This window comes from Stenella coeruleoalba, assembly GCF_951394435.1.
Source record: "Stenella coeruleoalba genome assembly, chromosome: 1".
Lineage (NCBI taxonomy): Eukaryota > Metazoa > Chordata > Mammalia > Artiodactyla > Delphinidae > Stenella > Stenella coeruleoalba.
Window position 1 is genome coordinate 19,885,455 of NC_137169.1, and position 21,988 is coordinate 19,907,442.

The 21,988-nt window shown below is 55.5% G+C and overlaps 1 protein-coding gene across 2 annotated transcripts in view; it reads left to right on the plus strand.

Moving 5' to 3' along the window:
• Positions 1 to 21,988, plus strand: part of MAN1C1 (mannosidase alpha class 1C member 1) — a 132,189-nt gene that overhangs the window by 101,265 nt on the left and 8,936 nt on the right. Inside the window, exons 4-8 of one of the 2 annotated variants that reach the window (XM_079933553.1) lie at positions 81 to 161; positions 4,725 to 4,819; positions 11,087 to 11,291; positions 14,230 to 14,323; positions 19,478 to 19,593. In XM_079933553.1, the coding sequence (XP_079789679.1) occupies positions 81 to 161; positions 4,725 to 4,819; positions 11,087 to 11,291; positions 14,230 to 14,323; positions 19,478 to 19,593 (591 nt within the window). The remainder of the gene's footprint in view (positions 1 to 80; positions 162 to 4,724; positions 4,820 to 11,086; positions 11,292 to 14,229; positions 14,324 to 19,477; positions 19,594 to 21,988) is intronic. The other variant, XM_079933552.1, reaches the window with a different exon arrangement.

Here is a 21,988-nt window from a genome sequence, read left to right on the forward strand (position 1 = left end):
AGGGCCTGGCTGCCTCAGGAAGCCCTGTGGGCATCTCACGAATGTCCCCACTGCCCCCCCCCCGTCTTTCTGCCCCACAGAGTGGAGAAGCATCCTTGTTCGAAGTGAACATCCGGTACATCGGAGGACTTCTCTCGGCCTTCTACCTGACGGGAGAGGAGGTAAGTTGGCCTTTCAAAGCCCCTGGACCATCCAGGCTGGAAAGGGCTTAGGAGAACATCCCACCCCCTCATTTTACCAATGAGGAAACAGGGATTCGAGGGGATCTCAATCCCATCTCCATGGTGCCACCCACAGATTCTTCCTTCAATTTTGCTGCCCAGGGGAGCCCAGGTGGCTCCCACAGTTGCTAGTAAATTCTCCAAGGGCAGCAGTTGGGGCTGCCCACCATCCTCACAGCTCGCCATAGGGCACCTGCGATATCTGTGCTCCGTCCAGGCTTGTGCTGCTGCTGGACTGTTTTTCCCACATGCTGGTTCTCAGGACTGATAAAGCCAAGACCGTTGTTTCACCATTTCCTCCTCGAGCCCCTTGGCCTTGGCCTGCTCCACAGCCATCCCCTTGCCCTCTGCTCCCGGACCAGACACCAGCCAAACTCCAGGTCTCAAGGGGGCGACCGGGGAGGTGGGCAGCCACTGCCAGCCACTCGGCCCAGGCGAACCGCGTTGGCTTCCAGAAGGAGGGCCGTGAAGGGCGGCGAGAATGCAGAGCCCTGGGCACAGAGTCAGAAAACCTGCGTCTCATCCCTACGCGGCACCTGCCTGTGGCCTTGAGCAAGTCCCTTCTCCCGCCCCTAGACCTCATACCTTCCCCACAGTGGGGTGGTCCTAACCCCCAGGGGTCAGAGAGCTCTTGTGAAATGGGACGAGTGGGAAAGGGTTTGGCCCCAGGGCTGAAGGGCTCCAAAGCCCATGTTCTCTGCACTGCAAGGAATCCTGAGAACACAGAAATGGGAGACTTCATCCCTTGTGAGCGCCTGGGAAAGCACAGCCTGAGGATCTGGGGGGAGGCTGGCAGAATCCCCAGCGCATGGGTCACCCGTCAGTTGTGAGGCCCCTACGCAGAGCGGCTGCCCTGCTCGGCACAGCCGCAGCTCTGTCCGCTTGGAGACATAATTATCCTGCCCCCTGCTGGTGGGGAGCCTCTGCCGCTGCTGTCAGAGAAAGCCCTGCCGCTTCCCTTCCAGCAAGTGGCGCGGATGGGCGGAGGCCACGCGGGCGGAGGCAGCGGGCGGCGAGCACTTGATCTCTCCGGCCGCTCAGGGCCCCTCTCCATCAAGCCTAATCTCCTCAGCAGAGATTACCGCTTGTACCAATTTGTCCCCAAATGATTGTCCATGGGAAACCTGCGCGCCACCCAAGGCCTGAATTTCATCTGAAAACCCCAGGACAGGAAAATGATGTGGAGCAGAAAGAGGCGCCATGCTCTGCACGGGCACCGGCCAGCCTCCCGTCCAGGATGGGGTGGAGCCGTGCAGCTCAGGGCTCACGGGGGTGGGTGTGGGGCCAGCGATTTCTGGGGGGCAGACCAGGCAGTGGGGTGTGGTAGGAGTACCTGTGTCCAGAAGGCCCAAGGGGGAGCCCGAGTGGCTCAGAACCCTGGGCAGGCAGGCTTCCGGGTTACGGGCGCAGCCCCGTCCTCCAGCCACGCCTCCCTGACCCCTCCGTGCCCAAAACCTCCCCGCGCAGAGACCGGCGTACATGCAGCTGCGGAGACTGAGATTTAGGAAAGGGAGGCGGTGCGGGTCGCACAGCCTCCTGTGTCTTTCCACCGTGGGTCTGAGTTCTAGACCTTGTTCAGCCTGGCCCAGCATCACTGCTTATCACCAGGACTCGGCCACACCAGACTGAGGCCTCCATCCTCTCTCCATCCTCCATCTCGCATACAGGGGGTGCCTGTGGAGTGGGTCTTTCCCACGGTGTTTGTGGAATGAACGGTGAAGGAGATCCCACACCCCTTCCTGGGCTGAGGCCTTTCTTGCTTCAGAGGGAACCTGCAAGAGGTGGATCCCCTGCTGGGTAGGGCGGGAGGTGGGGGGTCCCACAGAGACTCTGCTTCCACGAGAATAACAGGAACAACCCCAGCTGCACCAGGTGACATTTGCAAAGCACTTTACAGTTTTTATAGCATATTCATTTATGTGCATCCTCTCGTCTGATTTCTAGAAGACCCCTTTGAAGAAGCCAGGGCACACGTCACTGTTCCTTTGTGCAGATGAGGCTCAGAGACAGTACCTGGTTCACGCAGGGTCACACAGCTGCTGAGTGGGGAGATCTGAGCCTGGGCTCTGACTCCCAGTCAAGAGCCCTTTCCACTCTCAGGATGTAATTTTTGCTGGTCTCTCTCACCTCTGTTCTGGAACCACTAGGCCCCCGCCCATTGCGTGCCATGGCTGTCTGAGGCCATCTCTCTCTGTGTTGGTGAGGTGGCTCAGTGTCCTGGAAAAGAGCCACTTAATAGCTCCATAACCTTGGACAACTTGCTTCTCTGAGACTCAGTTTTGTTTTCCTCAAAGTGGGTCAACACCTTCCCCACAAGCCTGTTGCAAGCATCAAAGGTGACGTAGGTAAGACACATCATTTCCAAATGATAAGGAGGACAGGTGTTCTGTTCCGCATGGTACCACTCCTGTCCAGTCACACCTGCAGCATCCTCCCTGGGATGGTTGAGGCTCTGCCATGGCAGCCTGCATCAGGGCCTTCCAAAGAAGGAGACGTGGTTTGCTGGCAGAGAGGAGCATTTCAGAGGAGTTGGCGTGGCGTCCTCAGGCAGAGGGCAGCCTGGAGCCCCAGCCTTGGGTCAGGTTCCCGTGGGTTCCTGCGTTCCTTCGTGCCTCTGTGCTCAGCCTCCCCGGGGGGCAAATGATGAGATCAGGACCTTCAAACAAGAGCCCCTTGTTGTTGCTAAACCAGTGGCTTCTGGGGTGACTCGAGGCTTTGGAATTTGAATTCTAGACAAGCTCCCTCAGGATTCTGCTGTGGCTGCCCCAGTGCCCACTTCTAGGACCCACTGTCGCACTGGACGTTATCATCTTCTGTCACCCATCACTACCAGGCCCCAGGTGCAATTCTTCCCTCTCCCTCCCACCCTCCCTCCTTCCTAAACAAGAACTACACCCGCCCCACAGAGGCTTCTAATCCACAGCCCAGGTAGTGTTCACAAACTCCTCCCCACTGCGGTCCCCAAACAGCTGCCTCAGAACCTTTAAATTGCACAAGTTAGAAGGAGAGACCTCAAGGATACTTCATTCTGCAACAACACGCAGGCAGTCGGCACACTGAGTCTCCCTGGAGCCCCAGAAGTGAAAGGAAACACTTGTTGTCCCATCAGGAGTGGTTGCTTAGGGACTTGCTTCTCAGCTTTTCAAAAATAAATAATGTTATTGTGGGTTTGCTTTTGTTTTGTTTTGTTTTCCTTTTTTGCGGTACGTGGGCCTCTCACTGTTGTGGCCTCTCCCGTTGCGGAGCACAGGCTCCGGACGTGCAGGCTCAGCGGCCATGGCTCACGGGCCCAGCCGCTCTGCGGCATGTGGGATCTTCCTGGACCGGGGCACGAACCCGTGTTCCCTGCATCGGCAGGCGGACTCTCAACCACTGCGCCACCAGGGAAGCCCTGTGGGTTTGCTTTAATTGTAAAAATAGCACAGAAAATAGAGTTAAGCCAAAAGAAGAAAATAAAAATCCCCCATAAGCCTAGTCCTCTGAGAAGACCGTGGTTAATAGTTCAGTGTATTCCCAACCTTTCCTCAGGCATCCATTTGTATATAATTTTTACAAAAGTTGAATTACACCATTGTGAAATGTTTTCTCTTAATAGATTATAAACCGTTTTTTGCTATGAAATAAACGTCTCCAACATCACTTCAGCGGCTGCATGGTATCCATTGCCTGGATAAGCCATCATTTCACCACTTCCCTGTGGCTTGGTATTTAGAGTATTTCCAGTTTTTCTATACTATTCTAAACAACACTGGAATAAGTAGCCATAAAGTTAAGTCTCTGCAACATCCTTGATGATTTATTCCCTTAGAATAAATTCCTAGGAGCCAGAAGGTCACAGGTGCTTTTGAATTAACCAGAAGAAGAGTTTGAGGGGCTTAGAGCCTCGTGCAAGGGCCCTGACACCTGGGACCTCCCTGTGGCTCCCCGACCATCACATCACCGGTTTAGTCATTCACCTTTGCCGCTGTAAAATAGGGACAATGGGCAGAATCAGAATGTCAGAGAGGAAAGGCCCTTCCCCTGGGTTTACAGGTGTGAAGGCAGAGGTTTGCTGAGAAGCAAACGGAAGCCAGGTTGGGAAGCAAGGCCGGGAGCTCCCCATCCCGTGCTCGTTACACTCTATCCGAATGTGTTTCTCACGCACTCAGCTTGGGGTGCACTGGCCCCACCGTGCAGGCAGGCACTGACCATTGGTGACCCGCTGCCCTGACCTCTCCGTGTTCCCAGCACAGCATAATCACTGAGCCTTCGTCCTAGTCCTGGCCCTGCAGTAAGGGCTTTACAACTATTATCTAATTTTCATTCCTCCAGCAACCCTCTGAGGAAGGCCATATTGCCCTGGATTTATAAACGAGGGAGGAACTTGAGCCAGGAATTCATGGACTCAGGTCCACATCCAGGCCTGACTGACCCCAGAGCCTAATGCACCTCCCACTCTGGGCCCAGCAGCCTTGGCAGGTTTATCCGCCAGGATTCACAGTGCCCTTTGACCCTTCCTTGCAGGTGTTCCGAATAAAGGCCATCAAGCTGGGGGAGAAACTCCTGCCGGCCTTCGATACCCCCACGGGAATCCCAAAAGGCGTGGTGAACTTCAAAAGGTAGGATGCCGTCTGATCTCCCACTTGTGGCTTCGGCTGCATCTGCGTGGAAACTGAGACACAGGGTGGGATGAATGCCGCCGCAGGAATCACGGGGGTCAGTGGCACAGTGACACCTAGCCTCGGCCAGGGGCTCCCCTGAGCTGGCGTTGGTCGCTAAACCTGGTTCTCGGGTGTAGGCCACGCAAGACCTGATCTTTCTGGCATGGAGATGGGGCCGCCGTTCCTCTGTGATCATCTCGTCACACTGCCGTGACTCACAGCTCCGCCGCTGTGCCCCAACTGCCCTCCCTTCGCAGCTGGGATCCCGGGCTGGGAGGCACATCACACCTCCCACCACAAGCAGGAACCCAAAGCTGCTGGGGAGTCAGGACCCTGGGCAGAGGGACCCTGGTTTGCTGACCCCTCAGCCCCTGTCAGCCCAGAGGGGCTGTCAGAACCCAGAGGGGCTTCTGGGAGCATCAAGCCCATGGAGGCTCAGATTCCGAGGAGGAAAAACCCTGGCCGAGGTCATATAAGCCAGTAACGGACCATCCAGGACATGAGCCCAGGACTTCCAACTCCATTTTCAATAATATCTATTGTGATTCCTCCCTGTAAAAATAAATCCTCATTGCAAAAAAAATGTGGATTATACCAGAAGTGTTGGATAAGACCCAGAAAATCACCTGCGACTCCACTAGTCAAGAAACCACTGATATGTTTCTTTCTACCGACTGTTTTAAAACATTAGTTTTTATTGGCCACTTGCATCGTTTCCCCTCCTGATAGGTTGCGTAATTCGGCGTGTGAACTAGAGTCTTTCTGGACGTTCACCAGGTCACAGAGCCAGAGTAGAAGGGACCCGGGGTGACACAGCTAGAGCAGGTGGGGCCCAGGCCGCAGCTCCATCCCGCTCCAAAACCCCCCGGGGACTTACCTACCCCGCTGCTTCCCTCTGTGAGGGTGGGAGCCAGATGTGGCACTGAGACCCAGAGGGGAAAGAACGGGCTCAAAGTCAGGGGAATAGTGGCCAGCCGGCTTTAGGATCCACTGAGGAGCATGAATCTTGCTCCTGGAGACCCCAGGGCACCCCACTGTCTTGCTTTCCCTCGCTCTCTTCCTCCCCTGGGCTGCCATTTCTCACCATTTCCCTCGCTATCAGAGCCCAGCTCAGATGCCACCTTCTCCAGAAGCCACAGGTGTCCTTGCCTCTCCTGGCCTCCAGGCACTTTATCTGCTTCCTGTGGCCCTTGTCACACTCAGTCTTCACGTTCCCCCATCGGCCCCGGAGCTTCCTGAGGGCAGGATCCATGTCCCCGTCTTTCTTTATTCATTCCTTCAACAAATGTTCACGTGAGGCCGTGTGTGCGGCATGAGAGACCGACTCTGATGACTGCTGTCCTTACCATTTATTGAGCGATCACTCTGCGCCTGGCATATGCTAAGGGTTTCGCTCAACGCCTCAGAGCACTCTCCTCACAGCAGGCCTTTAGGGTGGGTATTTATATTATGCCCATTGCCCAAGGTCTTCTAGCTCACAGGCAATGGGGCCAGGTTTTAACCCATTTTGTTACAGATCACAAGCTCTGCTCCCAATACCCACCTGGCCCTCCCTCAGGCAGGAGCCCTGCCACCCTCGCGACGCATGGAGCAGACCTGGAGACCTGGTAGAAGGCACGTGCCGGTCCCCAGGCACCCAGGGAGCCCTCTGGGGCCATTCTTGAGACCATCCTACAACCTGAGCCTGGGGGGAGGGCTGTAATATGTCCATCACACTGGACTTGCTGTTCCATCTCCTGAAGCGCTTTCTTGTCTCAGGGATCTCAGTCCAACAGGGCAGGGGAGGCAGGGGCCCTGGGCTCAGGTGGAGTGCCCAAGGCCCCCTTACTTCCTGGGGAGGTCGCACCCTCTAGGGCCTTGCCAAGAAGGGAGGACTCGGCCTGCTCAGCATCTTCACCTTCTTCATCTTCATCTCTGTGGTCAGAAAGGATTCCTGGGGTGTGATGTCACTTAAATCTCACTGCAGGCCAGGGAGGGGCCCTCAGGGCCCATCAAACCCCCATCTCGGTGCCAGGGTTGACTCCTCAGACCCTGACACTTTGATCCCTGCTCAGATTCCTTTCCCACCAACACTGATCTTGGAGAAACACGGCCAGACGTCTTGGAGCCAAGACACAAACACCCCGTCTTTCTGGATCCCTGTCCCGGGTCCAGCTTCTCAGGCCTCACTTAGCTCAGGCACCCCTCCCTCCTCCACGCATTGGCACCCCCTGATTCCAAGCAAGCCCCGCAAGCTGCAGCCCTGGTTGCCTGCCTTACCCGTGTCCTGCAGAGCCTGGACCTGATCCCCCGCAGATCCTGACATTTCTGATTAAGAAAGCACGTTTATTTTTAGGCTGTTTGCATGCTGCCAGTGCTGTATACATATGTATGTGTGTGCATATTTCCTGGCAACACCTCCCTCTCATTTTCTGGGTAAGAGAGTCTATTGCTAAAAATGCCTCCCCATTCCACCAGGGAAAACGTCAGGGATGTATACAGCCCGCGTGGCGCTGAGTGTTCCCTTTGGAGAGGGCCTGCTGGTGGGAGCTGGGTCCACACTGCTGCCCCTGGTCAGTGCAGGGCTGGCTGTGAGCAGCTCGGACCTGGGCCCTAGTGGGGGGGGCAGTAACTAGGCCCTGTCCCCAAACTGCCCGTTGAGGAGGACCCTGAAGGGAGGTGGTCCCCAAGTGAGTGTGACCGCTCCCCCTCCCCGGTGGCAGGCCTGGGAGGCGGAGGCAGGGGCAGCCATGACCTGTGACCTGCAGGACCACTGAACTCTGGGAAGCGGGGAGGTGGCCAGTCCAAGGGCCTCCGCAGCTGAATCAATCTCACTGGCTCTCTCACACACCCAGCCTCACACACACCTGTGCACCCTACTGCCACTCACCCAAATCGTGAGGACTCAGATACGCAGGCTCACCTTTGTCACACGCACTCTCCCACCTCTATATATGTGCACAGATTCACACACAAAGATGCGTTTACACGTGCACGTTTCTGCTACACACTTACACATCGTAATAATTGTGCACGTTTTTGAATGTTCGCTGTGTCCCAGGCACAATGACGTGGGTTCTCTCTTTTCAGCACACAACCACCACGTGGGCCCCATTTTAACAGTGAAGAAACAGACTCAGAGAGGTGAGGTAACTTACCCAGGTCACACAGCAGCAAAGCAAAGTTAGAATTAGAATCGTGGTCTGTCTGGCTCCAGAGTTAACGATTTCACCACACACATGTGTGCACACAGGCACACACATGTAGAAGCTTCCACCAGGCTGGGGAGGGGCATTGTGGAGCAGCCCCTCCCACCGGGGCAGAGTCCACTTGGAGACTTAAAAGGCGAGGAGGGGAGCAGAGGGCAGAGCTTCCATCAGCCCATTGCCCATGAGGCTGATCAGAAGACCTCCTGGTCTCTGGATGCTGCCCAGAACAGATGCATTTGGGGCACAAAGTACCTAGGATTTGGATTTGAGATCAGCTCTACCAGCACTGTCACTTACTGTGTGACCTTGGAAAAGTGTCTTCCGCTCTCTGAGTCTGAGTATCCTAACCTATGAAATAAGAATCTTGGTATCTACCTCTAAAGTTAGATGTGAAGGTAAAACAAGATACCGCTGCTGCCTGGCACATTAGGAACTTAACTCTAACAAACAACACATAATTTAGATGTGCATAATTACATAATGGCAACAATGACAGTCATCGTGTGCCTAATTTATATCTCACAATGGCTCTATGAGGTGTGGCTACTGTCATTTAACAGATGAGGAGACTGGGGTCTAGAAGAATTCACTGACCCTTCACTGACCCTCCTGAGGTCTCCTAAGCTGGGAACTGGGGGAGCCAGCATTTGAAGCCAGGCAGGAGAGAAGAAGGTGCCTGGCCTACCACCCGCCTCTGCCCAGGGCGGCTGGACCACAGGAGGCCCACTTGGGAGGGTGAGCATTGAGAGGGAGGGGAGAGGAGGGAGAGGGTCCTGTGGGGGAAAATGAGAACAAAAGATGGCTGGTGGCTGGGGTTTTTTTTTTACCTTGAATTTCTCTGCGAGGGCAGGAAGCATCAATTATTCAGGAAGCCCTCTGTGGGTACCTGCAGCTCCCACTGAGATCACAGGCTGGAGAGAGAGGTCTCTTGGCGTGGGGGGAAGAGGGACAGAGAGGGGTCAGCTTCCCCTTCCCTCGAGGTGGCTATGGGGCCGTCTCGGGCACCCCTTAGGGAAGTGCTCTCTGAGGTTTGAATCCTGCCTCCACCCCCTACCAGCTCTGAGCTTCTGAAAGTGACTCACTTCCCTTTCTGAGCCTATTTCCTCAGGGTTTAACGATGCTTTGCCTTGTGGGCTTTAAATGAGGTCATGATGCAAACGCCTGCCCCAGTGCCTGCATCTGGAAGCTGTTTGATTTACTATCTAGGAGCCAAGTTTCCCCTCTCTGTGCAACCCATCCCTCCCCACCTGCCCCCAAGTCAGGAAAATACCCAAGGAAGCAGGGATGTTTACTGAGATCACCTGCTCCAGAAGATCCTAAGACTCAATTCCATCTGTTTCTGGAAGATGGAAGAGTTTCCTCACTTTCCTGAAACCACATCAGAGAGGAGAAGAGCAGCCTTAGGGGAGCCCCAGCCCCCCCCAGATAAAGCGGTGCCCCTCAGCTGGCAAACTGTGACCTCCCAGACCCACGCCTGCCTTCCTAGGTCCTGTCCCTGGGAGACAGAGGGATGACAGAGGCCAGTTCCCAGGGAGCCAGAGCTACCACAGCAAGGAAGCAGAGGGGCTTCCAGAGGCCCCGGCAGAGCCAGCCCCCCAGCCTGCCACACACTGACTGCACCTTGGAGGCCCTACAGATAGGGGGCGCTCACTCCACCCTGCTCTGTGCCCACCCACTGTCACCTCGCAACCTCCCTGCAGAGGGAGGTTGACCCTTGTCTCCCTGGTTGTCCTAAATGTCCCACAGGAAAGAGCATCATGATACACATGAGGGCTCAGATCAGGGAGAGGAAGCAGCTTACCCAAGGCCACCCCCATTCTGCATCTTCCTCTTCTCTCTCAATCCCCGCAAAGCCCTAGGAGCGGAGACTGGGACGCATTATCCTCACTCAGTCTGACGGATACAGAAACTAAGGTACACGGCAAGAAATGGTTTGCCCAAGACCTCGCTGCTCACAGACTTGAACCTGTGCCTCCTGGCTGCAGATCCCAGGGAGATTTTAAGTGACAGCTCCTGGAAAGGCAGCATCCTGGCCTCTTATCATGTAATGAGACGACAGGCCAGCAGCTGCACAGTGACTGGGACAAGCTCTGGCGTCAGAGCAGCCTTGGGTCCCCACTGTTCCATTTACTGTGTGATCTCGGGCAGTGATTTCACTGTCCTGTGCCTTGTTTTCCTCATCTGTGAAAGGGGCAGATGGGAGGATTTCCCGAGGCCCTGCCCCTGCACTCTTCCTCCTTGAAAGCACCCAGTACTTTCAAGGAAGGGGAGGAAGCGGTTAGTTGACAGCCTCCTCCGACGGGGTCACAGGGTCCTGCTGGTGATCCATCTAAGGTGTTCGTGAGACACGTACGTGCTCAGCGAGTGAGGAGACCTTTGCTCCGAGAGCCCCTGCTGCTTTCATTCCTAACCTCGGACCTCCCAGGGTCCAGCAGCCCCAGGTGTGTGGTCTTAGCAGGGCCACCCACCCTTCAGGTGTGGGTTCCACGAAGTTCCAGGGGCCGTTGTGTGTCCGCGAGCAGCACTGGCTGAGGGGGGCGGAGGGGCCAGATGGGATCCCTGCTCTCTTCATCTGCCCCCTTCGGACCCCAGCCATGCACCATTTACCCTCCACAAGCAGCAACAATGATTATGAGCCATTGACAAGTGGATAGAAATAGTGTTCTGTGGGGGGAGGGGGGTTTTGTGGCCCCTGACAGCATTATCAGTATCACCTGTAAATTTAGCATCACGTGTGTGCCAGGTCTTGGCCACCAAGGCAGCTCTGCTAATATTCTTCTGGAGCCTACACGTCTTGCAGAAGCTGCTTGACCATAGAAACAAAGAATATTGCCTGTCAGACAGGCCTAGGTGACCTTCGGCAAGTTTCTCACCAGCCTCAGTGTCCTCATCAGCTAAATGGGGCTAAGGATAGTACCGACCCCCAGGGAGGGTTAACTGGGGTTGCACGGCGAAGCTCCTAGTCCAGTGCCTGGCAATGGGGCAGAGGAGCCAGCTCTGCTGGCAGAGGGTGACCGAGGCTGCTTCTGTCTTTCAGCGGCTCCAACAGGAGCTGGGGCTGGGCCGTGGCAGGGGGCAGCAGCATCCTGGCGGAGTTTGGATCCCTGCACTTGGAGTTCTTACACCTCACCCAGCTCTCTGGCAACCAGGTCTTCGCAGAAAAGGCAAGTCTTCTCCCCTGCTCCCTCTTCTCCACACGGAGAGCGAAGGGTGGGCGCTCGGCCCGTGACGGGGAAATGGACCGCGGGCCAGCTGGAGGGTGTGTGGGGAGCCCGAAGGCCTCCAGCCACTGCCAGCATAGCAGATAGTTGCCTAATCGTAACCGATGCCAGGCGCCAGGGAAGGTGAGTGCAGGGAGTCAGCAGCATTCTACAGAGGGCGCGGCAGAGACATAGCTGCCAGCGAGAAGGTTTTCCCTGGTACATGTGCGCCCGCTGGCAACCACACACGTGTGAAATCCGGAGAAAGTGCAACAACGGAAATCCAGGCACCAGTTTGCGTTGGCAGGAATTGGCCACCCGGCACAAAAGTCCCCTTTCCAGAGACATTTAACTTCTTCGAGTGAGATCTGCCTGCCTTTCCCCTTCCAGATGCCCATCTAGCACATGCTGTCAGCAGGCTGGCAAAGCAATTTCACTCCACAGCAGAGGCTCACGTCTGTTCCTTCTCGTCGTTACCAGGCTGGCGAAGGCCACAAGGGGCTCAGAGCGCTAGCACCCAGGCCTTCGTCCATCCTGACAGCTGCCCATCCCTGCCCCGCTGTGAAGCCCTCCAGAAGGAGCGGTTCCTCAGTGTCACAGCCCTTGGCAGTCCTACTGTCTGCAAGTGTCTCCGTAGGTCTAACCCTTAACCCGAGGAAGAGAAGTGGACACACACCTCCCTCTGATGGTGCTTGCCCCTTCCTGAGTCCTGCCCCTATAGGGAGATGAAGCCCTGGCCTCCAGGAAGAAGGAGACCCCCACTCCCAAAGCCTTCTCTTCCCCCCAGATGTTAGTCTCTCGGAACGCCAAGGGAGCTGGGAGGTCACAGAGTCACACCTCTACCCAGTGGCTCTCAGTCTTTTGTCAGCCAGCCAGCCCCAAAGCATCATCTAGCATGCTGGTGAAGAAGCGGATTTCTGAGTGTCGCCCCAGGCCCAGGAGTCTGTATTTGAAATAAGCCCCCATGTGCTCTTTGATGCCAGGTTTCGGACCACTGCTTGCTCAGTGTGGGAATCCACCCGAGCTTTCTTGAGAAGCTCAGAGAAGAGCTTTCAACCCCTTGATTGCTTCCTCTGCACTGGGGCTCACTACCAGCCTCAAACAGCCCCTCGTGTTGTCAGACCTCCCTCCAGAAGCTCTTCCTTATATTCAGAGGACTCTGCGTCCCTGGGATACCCCACCTCAAGAGCTCATGGAATAAATTCAATCCCACTTCCGATGGGTCTTCTCCTCTGGTCTTTTTTCCTGCCTCCAGGGCCTCCCTGCCCCCAGCCTCCCTATTTCCACTGCTCTTGAGCCAGACCCCTCTAGGAACACCACGGCCGGCTCAGAGCGGAGTGAGACGAGCAGCTTGCTCTAGTTCCTGCTAGTCTGGAGATACCACTGCCTGAGCACCTACGATGTGCTGGGTACCGTACAGTAGCTCTGATTTTCCCACCAACCCTATGAGGTGTGTCTTCTGTCATCCCCATTTTACAGAGGAGGAAACTGAGACTCAGAGAGGTTAAATCACTTGTCCTGGGTCATCCAACTGGTAAGGGATAAAGCTGAGACTCAAACCCAGGACTTTCTGGCTCTGAAACCCACGATCTTCAAGACAGATCAGTTCAGCAGGCTTCCGGATTTTTCTCAAGGGTCCATCCACCTCGTGGTCTCTCTGTGTCTCTACATTTACATTCTCCAGCTACTTTCATCCGCCAGTCATTGCCTCCCACAGAGGCGATTATTGGCAGTCAACAAATTGGCCCAAATTCTAGAAGCGCCCGCACCCTCCGGGGGAGCTAATTTAGCCCGTTTCACTGCTCACCACAAGGACAGTCGAGAATAACTCGGGTACAAGCACATTCCTGTCCGCCATAATGGGCTCCGTTAACATACATGGATATGAGACCTGATGTGGCAAAGCAAAGTGCCGTCCCCCGGAAAGAAAGGTCTGACAGCTAAAAGGCTGCTTTCCCTGCTCCTTACCTTGTAGATAAATCTGCGAGCGTGCTACAGCTCCATCCCCGAGGGCCCTTCTGTCCTGCAGAGTCTGTGCTGGGAGGATTTCATGTACCGCCAGACAGCAGACCCTGATGGATCAAGCCTTCCTGAATCCCGCATTGTGCCCTTTGTAGCCCAAAAGTTTGCAGATCCAGCCTCCTGATCCAGCGGGTGTGGCCTCTGCTACTCGCTGCTGCGTGGTCCCTGCCCTGATCCGTGTTGGAGCCGGGGCTGCTCCCTGTGGTCAGAGGGGCCTGACGCACGTCCTGGCTCTAACACTTACAAACCCCGTGACCATGGGCAAGTGACTGACGCTCTCTGAGATCCGGCTTTCTCGTCTGTTAGACTGAGATAATAATAATACCGTATAGGTTGTTATGAGGGTTGGAGATAATGTATCTAATGGGTCTGGCTCACAGCAACTGAGAAACGTTGACAGCGTTGTAGCGTTGTAGCTGTTGTTAATAAAGCCCCGAGATGCCTATTAGGGTACAGGGATGTTGAGGGGCGCAGGCCTCCCCTCTGGAACGGTTCCCACAGTATCTGATAACATAACATGTTACCAAGCTGAACCGTGTGAAATTGCCAATATAACCGTTTCGGACCTGTTAAAAAGACAGTTCTGTCTAGCACTTACAAATGAGCTACTGTCACTTATACGAACGCCCTCCTCAAAAGACCCGTCCCCAAAATCCACACGCAATGAGGAAGGGGTGAGGTGGGGGAGGGGCAAGTGGCAGGGCCCCGGGCAGAGCAGTCAGTGCAGAGGTGGAGGGTCAGGCCCCACTGTGGCCGCACCCCGCCCTTGAACACAGGGGCAGGACCGCCTCACACCCCCGGGTTGGAGCCGGCTGCTAGTTACGCAGCTCTCCCTTCCTGCCTCGTCGGAATGGTTTCCTCTCTGGACCCGAACCAGCTGCCTCAGTCCTCAGTGGGCTGGGACCCGGCTGGCTTCTTGGAGAGAATGAAGACGTGCCTGGTGTCCATCTCTTGGCAGGTCAGGAACATCCGAAAGGTCCTTAGGGATATTGACAAGCCCTTCGGCCTCTACCCCAACTTCCTCAGCCCGGTGAGCGGGAACTGGATGCAACGTGAGTACAGGGGCGCCGCTGCCCCTCCTCCAGCGGATTCCTGCCCAGCTTCCCGGCCTGGCTGGGCGAGGCACCCAGCTGAGTGAGGAGCCACGTACCAGCAAGGCATTGGCTCGGAGCTCCTGGATGCCACCCTCCTGCCACCCTCAGGGCATCGTGGGGAGTGTTCGTTTCTGTTGCCATTGCTGTTGTGACGGATGTGGTGGCTGCTGGCTAGTGAGGCCCTGCCCTGTGCGTCCCCCGCATGCTAGCTGTCTCCAGCCTTCCGTCTCTTACAGTGCCCACCGAAACCTCCTTCATCCTCCCCCAGACTTGCAGGGGTGCTCCCGTTAGATGTTTACTCCAAAAGCAGCTCTAAGAAAGGCCATGCATCCTCTCCCAGCCCCTTTCATCTGGTTCCCTACCTCCAACTTTAATTTCTTAAAAAATGTGTAAGCAGACCCTAACTATACAGCCATATAAAAATCAGGAGCTCATCACTGGTATCTTACCCCTGTTAGAATTGGCCCTAGGATTTCCTGCTGTTTATGTTCAGAGGCTTTTTTTTTCAGCCAGACAGTTGTGGGTCACCTTTGGAGCCTCATTCGCAGCCCCCAGCTCCACCCACTGAAACAATGGGATCTGAAGGTCTCTCAGGCAGGGGAGTGTTAAAGTCTTCCACCTCCTGGGATTGCACCCCTATCGAGAAGCACTGCTCTGCCTTGCCCTTCTGTCCGAGGCCCTGGTTGTGTGATCACAGTCAGCACAAATTGGGGGCAGCAGGTTCCATGGGCCCTGCCTCTAGGGGCTTCCCAAGACTTGCCCAGAGCCCCTACCTCCACTGCCTCTACCCAAAAAGGGACCCCTCTCCCTTTCCCTGCCTCCAGCCCCAGTTGTTACGGCATTAACAAGGGCTCAGCGACAAAGTAGACCTGAGTCTAATTACTGCATGCCTGAATCTTCATCCCTTGGAGCTTTGGTTTCCTCTCCTGCAAAATGGGAGAAGAGCTGGAGATGTGTTCTTTGTGCACTGTAGAGGGGCGTGGGAGCAATGGTCAGAAGCTGCAGGAAACAGACTTCAGTTCATCTTCCAAAGATGACATGGGTTGTCCCAAATGGTCATGAGCGCCCATCACCAAAAGTATGCAAGCAGGGCCTGGAGGGCCAGCTGGCCAGCCGGCAGGGATACTGTGAGGAAACTGCAGAGGCCTGTCCTTCCATCCCAGAGCCTCCATGATCCACATCCAGGAGACCCAGAAAGTTCGACCGGGGAATTTTCCTTGGTGATGACCTCACTCCTCAGGAGCCTCCTGCAAAAACCACTTACAGAAATGCAAAGTTTTTTTGTTTTGTTTTGTTTTGTTTTGTTTTTTGTAGTACGCGGGCCTCTCAGTGTTGCGGCCTCTCCCGTTGCGGAGCACAGGCTCCGGACGCGCAGGCTCAGCGGCCATGGCTCACTGGGCCCAGCCGCTCTGCAGCATGTGGGATCTTCCCGGACCAGGGCACGAACCCATGTCCCCTGCATCGGCAGACAGACTCTCAAACCACTGCGCCACCAGGGAAGCCCAGAAATGCAAAGTATTTTTAACCAAAACACACTGCCAAATTCAAAAGTGCCGGGAGAAAATGAAGGTTTGAATTACAGATTATGGCCATGGGAAGAGACAGTTCAATAACCGTTCCTGCCTTTAATTGCAAGGCCTGACTGGGTAAAGAGATCAACTAAGCAGCTGCCCGCCTTAGCTGCTCCAGGACAATGCAGCAAAACCCATAAAAAGAAGGAGAGGGGCGTGCTTCCCAGTCTGAATAGCTACCTTGGCAAATTACAGGGGAGCCGCCCCCCTCTTCCCCTTCCCCGCTGAGAAGCATAATTTTCTTTTCAGGCTGCACCTGGGGTCGCAAGGCCGGGCAGAGTCAGTCACATATGGAAAATTGTCTCATATTAATAAAATATGAATCGCAGGCCTGCCAAATTTCAGAGGGAAGGTTATAAAGAAAGCCCTGATCACCGGGGTGCCTGCTTTCCTCCTCCCCTGGCTTTGGCGCCTGGGGTCATCCCAGGTTTTCTGTGGTTTCCTTGGGTGTTTTGGTCTGTTTTTGTCTTTTTAGTATTTTTTGTTTTTGTTCTTGTTTTTTGATGATTGTGTAATTTTCCAGCAAATGATAACATTCCCCACTTGCATAAGCTAAGTTCACATTCTTTTCTCTCCTGGAATCCTCTTCGTAGCCCATTGCAACCAGAGGAATTGCCCCTTAAAGAGACAAAGGGCTAATGAGGGCTGCATCCCAGTCCCAGACCTCTGCTCTCACCTGCTCCCCACTCCTGCCTGAAGCTCAGCTTCAGGGTAGCCGGGGAGGCTGAGACTCTCCTGCCGCTAGGACTGCACAGCCAGGATAGGTCCAGCAGGCCCAGAAGAGACCAGTCCTAGCAGAGCCGCTGAGAGCTCGAAGAGCTGCCAGCCCTTTGGCTTGGCCCCTGGCGTGGCTCGTCCTCCTTGTCCACTGCCCGAATCCCACACTTTCCTCAGCGGGCGGGAAGTGGCAAGTCCAGGTTCTCTCCCGTGGCTGTGGGAGTGTGAGCTGCCCGCCAGCTCCACCCCGGCCACCTCCCCCAGCTTCATGCCACTTTCCCGCCAGCGATTCCCAGGCGTATAGGGTGGCTGCCTCCTGCTGCCAAGTGTGGTGGGCGCGTTGTTGACACGATCAGGAAGCAGCAGAACCCATCTCTGCTCACGCACACCAACTCTCCCTTCTACATTTTACAGATCAGGAGACAGGCCCAGGGGCTCTGGCCTGCCCTGAGCTAATGATGGATCCACGTCTCTAATTCCCACTCCTGCACTTCTCCCCATGTGCCCCTCGGTGCAGGGAAGACACCCCCCACCTGTGCACTGCAGCTGAGGCCCCGGGAGACTACACACATGTCCCCAAGAGGGTGTCCTATCTCAAACACCTGTGGAACTCCTGCTGACCTGGCTCCCGTCTCCCGCGCACACCTGCCAGGTGAAGCCCTTGACCTTGTCCCTCACACACACTCTGCAATCACATGGTGAAGTCCAGTCTCTTTGGCTTTGACGTTCAAGGCTCTTCTGAGCACAGCCCCCACATGCCTGCCTTTCTCTCATTCAGGACTTACTGGGCGTCTGCAGTGTGCCACACAGGTATTGGGCATAGATGAGAGTCATACAGGGTCCCTCCCCACACAGCCCACAGCCTAGCGGGGGAGGTAGACCCACAAACAGGTACCGATGACACAGCGCTGGGAGCCGCTGAGGGCAAGGCTCGCACCTAGCGACGGTGGGACAGCTGCTCCAAGCACTTCCCGCAGGAGGGCGCTGGGCCAGAGGGTGCAGGTGCCTTATTTCCCTCACATCACCCTGCAGGGACCTCAATGTTATGGGGACACGGAGGAAAGCCCTTCCGAGCTGAGGTGAAGCAGTGAGGGGGTGTCAGCCACACAAGGTAGGGAAGGGTATTCCTGGCAGAGGGGTCATCACATGTGAGACAGAGTGGGCAGGGGGCTAGCAGTGTTTGGGGTGGCAGAGGAGCCGTGAGAGGAGGCAAGCCCAGGAGATGAGCGTGGAGGTGCCCGTGCCCCCGGCTGAGTGCCATGAGCGGGGGCCCCTTCTGTGCAGGCTGCCCCGGTCTGAATTCCGGCCTCCCCACCCCTGCCTTGCACAGACCTCGCGCCCCGGCCGTGGACACGCCATCCACATGCCGGGCCTGGCACAGCCCTGCCCTCCCTCTGGGCTTGCCCAGCTGTGTCCTCCCCCTGGGAACAGGGTCAAGGGGGACGCTGTGCTGGTTCCGTCTTTTCAGGTAACAAAGTCCAGCCCACGCTGGTCCCCCCCGCACGTCTCCCTAAGCCTCAGGCTTTACCTGGTCTGTTCGCATTTTCACTAGTGCTCTTCCGTTCCTGAACCCTTGCTGGGCCGGGGCTTGTTTACGGAGGGGGCTGGAGGGGGCCCCTGTTTACTGTGGGGGCCTCCTGTCAGCCCCCTTTCCTGGTTCCCAGCTGTCTGACCCTCTGATTTTTGATCTGACCCTCCCTCTTCCCACTTTCCCTTTCTTTCTCTCTGCATCTTTGTTTTCATTCTCTGGTTGACTGTGTAAACCTGCAGAAAGTGAGAGCTCTACCAGCTCGGTGGCTTTGGCCGAGCTATTTAGGCTCACTCTCAGTTTTCCCATCTGGGAAATGGGGTTCGTAGTGCTTACCTTACAGGGTTCTTGGGAAGATTGTTATAAATGATACAGTAAAGCTCCCAGCCCACAGTAGACCCTCGATAAAGGGTAGCTGTTGCTGTATTCTCTATTTCTTTCTCTCTCCCCCCACCCACTTTCCCTCCCCTCTCTTCTTCTAACCCCTCTTTCTCCAGAGGAGCTGAAAATCCTCTTCCCATCCCCCCCACCCCGCCTTCCTCCACCCCCTTCCCTTCCTCAGTGTCTTGCTGCTTAACAGGGAGCCGCAGTTTTCTCCTTGTTTTATCTATTAAACGCCTTTGTGTTTCCCTGTTGTTAATTGTGATTGAAGCACCGCCGTGTCTTGCTTCTGTAATTAAGTGCTCCTCTGTCAGCCATCCCTCTCCTGGGGTAGCCCTGGGTGGAGACACCTGCCCGTTCAGCCACACCTGGAGTTCCTCCTCCACCAGGGCAGACGGAGGGCTCCTCAAACCCGGTTTTCCTTCCCTCTGCTCCTTTGAACCCCATTTATCCCAATTTGCTAAATTTAAACTTGGCTTTCCCAGAACAGCTTTGTGCTCTGACCAACTAAATTAAGCCTCTCGTTGCTCCTTTCCGTGGCCTTTTATGAACCTGCCCAGCATTAATTACCATGTTTGTCACCAGGTAATAAAAATCTCTGAACTCCCTGCCACCAGATTATCTTTTTCAAGAAATGCAACCCATTTACGGTTAATAACCAGAGACCCTGCCCCGTCCTCCGCCTGCAAAAGCAACACGATGACATGATTTATAGCAGCCGAAGGAGCCCCTGCATTTCCATGAGGGACGATGGTGCTCAAGCTGGCCCTGGCTCCCCCGGTCGCAGGCCATGCCTTCCCCCCAGCCCCCCTTCTGTCGGGGGCTCCGAGGCTGCGGATTAAATGCTCGCTCCCCACCGAGTCGCGGCGGCCTCAGCAGGTGGAGATAATGTTCCTGTCCTCTCTCCCCTCACAGACCATGTCTCGGTTGGAGGACTCGGGGACAGTTTTTACGAATATTTGATCAAATCCTGGCTGATGTCGGCCAAGACAGATATGGAGGCTAAAGATATGTACTACGAAGCCTTGGAGGTAAGACAGGCGCCTGATTCTTCATGGGTGGTCAGTCACTCGCCACCGGTTCCCACGTGGGTTCCTGAGAGCCGGAGGGCTTGCTCCCCACCACACCCCTACGGTGAACTGTCCTCCCAGAGGGAGGACAAGACAGTCCCCTCCCCAGCCTGTTGCTTGACTCTTCTCAAACACCTTGAAATTAGGGCCGTGTGAGCATCCTCATTTCACAGATGCAAAACCCAAGCTCAAGGAGGTGAAGTCATTTGTCCGAGGTCTCACAGGAAGCAGCAGGCAGTCTGATTCAGCAACCACGGTGTCTGTGTTTCTGTTGATGTGTCAGAGCCCAGAACACAGCCAGACTAGGAGCCCCCAAGCGAGGCTGCCAAAGCAAGACCCTCGGCCATCTTCCTGTGGAACCAGAGGTGACATACTTAGCACATCCCGGCTGGGAGGGGCCTCCCTCAGTGGAGCACCCACTTCTCTTCCTTCTCTTTATGTGGATGGAAACCAAGGCCCAGAGAGGGGAAGGCACTTGCTCAAAGCCACACAGCACAGAACTGGCAGAGCTGGAGCTAGAGCCAGGTCTCCAAAGCCAGCCGCCGGGTTCTCCCCACTGTCCCTCAGCTCTGCTGGTCTGTCTACAGGGCATGGAGTGAACAGGGATGCTAAGCTCAGATGGGTCCCTCCAAAGAGGCGGAGACTGTAGGACAGAGGGGGAGTCGGTTAGAATCCCAGCAGCCCCATCAATAGATACCTTTGAGCCCAACTAAAGAAAAGGCACTGGGCAGGCTCCGGGCCTCAGTTTCCTCATCAAGTACGTTGAGCAGGTTGGATCTATTCTGCTACCGCCGTGGTCTAAGCTAACTGGATTCCTCGCTCCAGCCCTCCCCACTCTAAGTCAGTTCTTCCGCAGCAGCCAGAGTAGCTGTAAGTGCACGTCTCTCCGCTCATGACTCCCTTAGCGCTCGGAATAAACCAGACTCCTCACCTTTGCCCGCAGTCCCTGATCTGGGACTGCCAGTCACTCTGAGCTCTCTCCCCTTTGCCCTCTGAGCTCTCGTTCCCACCTCAGGGCTTCCGTACCTGCTGTTCCTTCTACCTGGAGTATCATCCAGGTGGCTGGGTCCTGCTTATTGGTCAACTCAGATGCCACTGAATTAGCCTTCCCCAGCGTCTCTCTCTCTCACATACCTGAGGCGTATTATTATCAGCGTCTAAAATGATCACGTGTGTATCTGTTTACTTGTTTATTGTCTATCTTCCTGAGCTGTCTAGAGCAAGGATTTTGTCTACTCATTCACTGTATACGTCACTCCCAAAACAGTGCTTGGTACCTGGGAGGCATACAGTCACTATTTTGTGAACAAATAAATGGATGAGGGGAAGGCAGGAAGGAAGGGAGGGAGGGAGGGAGAGGGGACGGAAAGATGAGTGGGTAGGTGAACACGTGGATGATTGGATGGATGGACGGGTGGGCGGGAGGATGGATGGGCAGGTGGATATGGTGGACAGGTGGGTAGATATGGGTGGATGGGTGGGTGTGGGCAGCAGACTGGACGGATGAGTGACATCTAGCTACACTCTGATCACATGAATCCGGCCAGGAATGGTAGTCCTTAAAGGAGGCACATTGGAACAGGCCTCCGGAGCCGTGGGTCCTTTAAACTGTGGGCTCAGTAATGAGTTTTCCCTGCCCAGCTCCCTGGCACCAAGACCTGAGTCATGAAGCAGGTCCCAGGATTCCAGTCCCAGCTCAGTCTGGCTCAGCCCCGTCCACTCCAGGCTTCTGAGCGGAGCTTCCACTGCAGCCTGCGGCTCCTGGCAAGGATTAGCGGTCAGGTTCAGCGGTGGCCAGGTGTGCTGCCTGGAGAGGCCCTTTCTGCCCTTGCTGCCTTTCTTGCAGAGTAAACATAGAGTTCACGAGCAGCCCAGTTCCTAGCCCTCAGGGAACACTGTAGCTGAGGCTTCAAGGGAAGAAATGGCCATAAATTATTTAAGCAAACGGGGAGTTTTATAGAAGTGCTCGATTGAACAGGCTAGAACTCAGCTTTGCTCCCACCTTTTATCTCCCCAGTGAAAAGCCTGAAGTGTCTCTGACCCTGGGTAAAGGCTGGGCCTCTGGCAAGTTTGGGGCTTTGAAGAATGTTCTGGTGGTTGTCAGCCTTGTTGGCATGTTAAAAACCACCTGGGGAGCTGTAAAACCCCAATGCCCAGGCTGCACCCCAACAAGGTGACATCAGAACCTCTGGGCTGGGGCCCAGGCCATAGCCTTGAAAGCTTCCCTGGGGGCTCCAGTATGTGGGTTAGACCAGTGTCCAGCTAGGGTGGGTGTGAGGGCTTCAGACAGATCAGCTGGGCACACCCGGGGTCACGGAGGAGGGGCAGCAAGAAGAACAGGGAGCTTCTGTCCCTG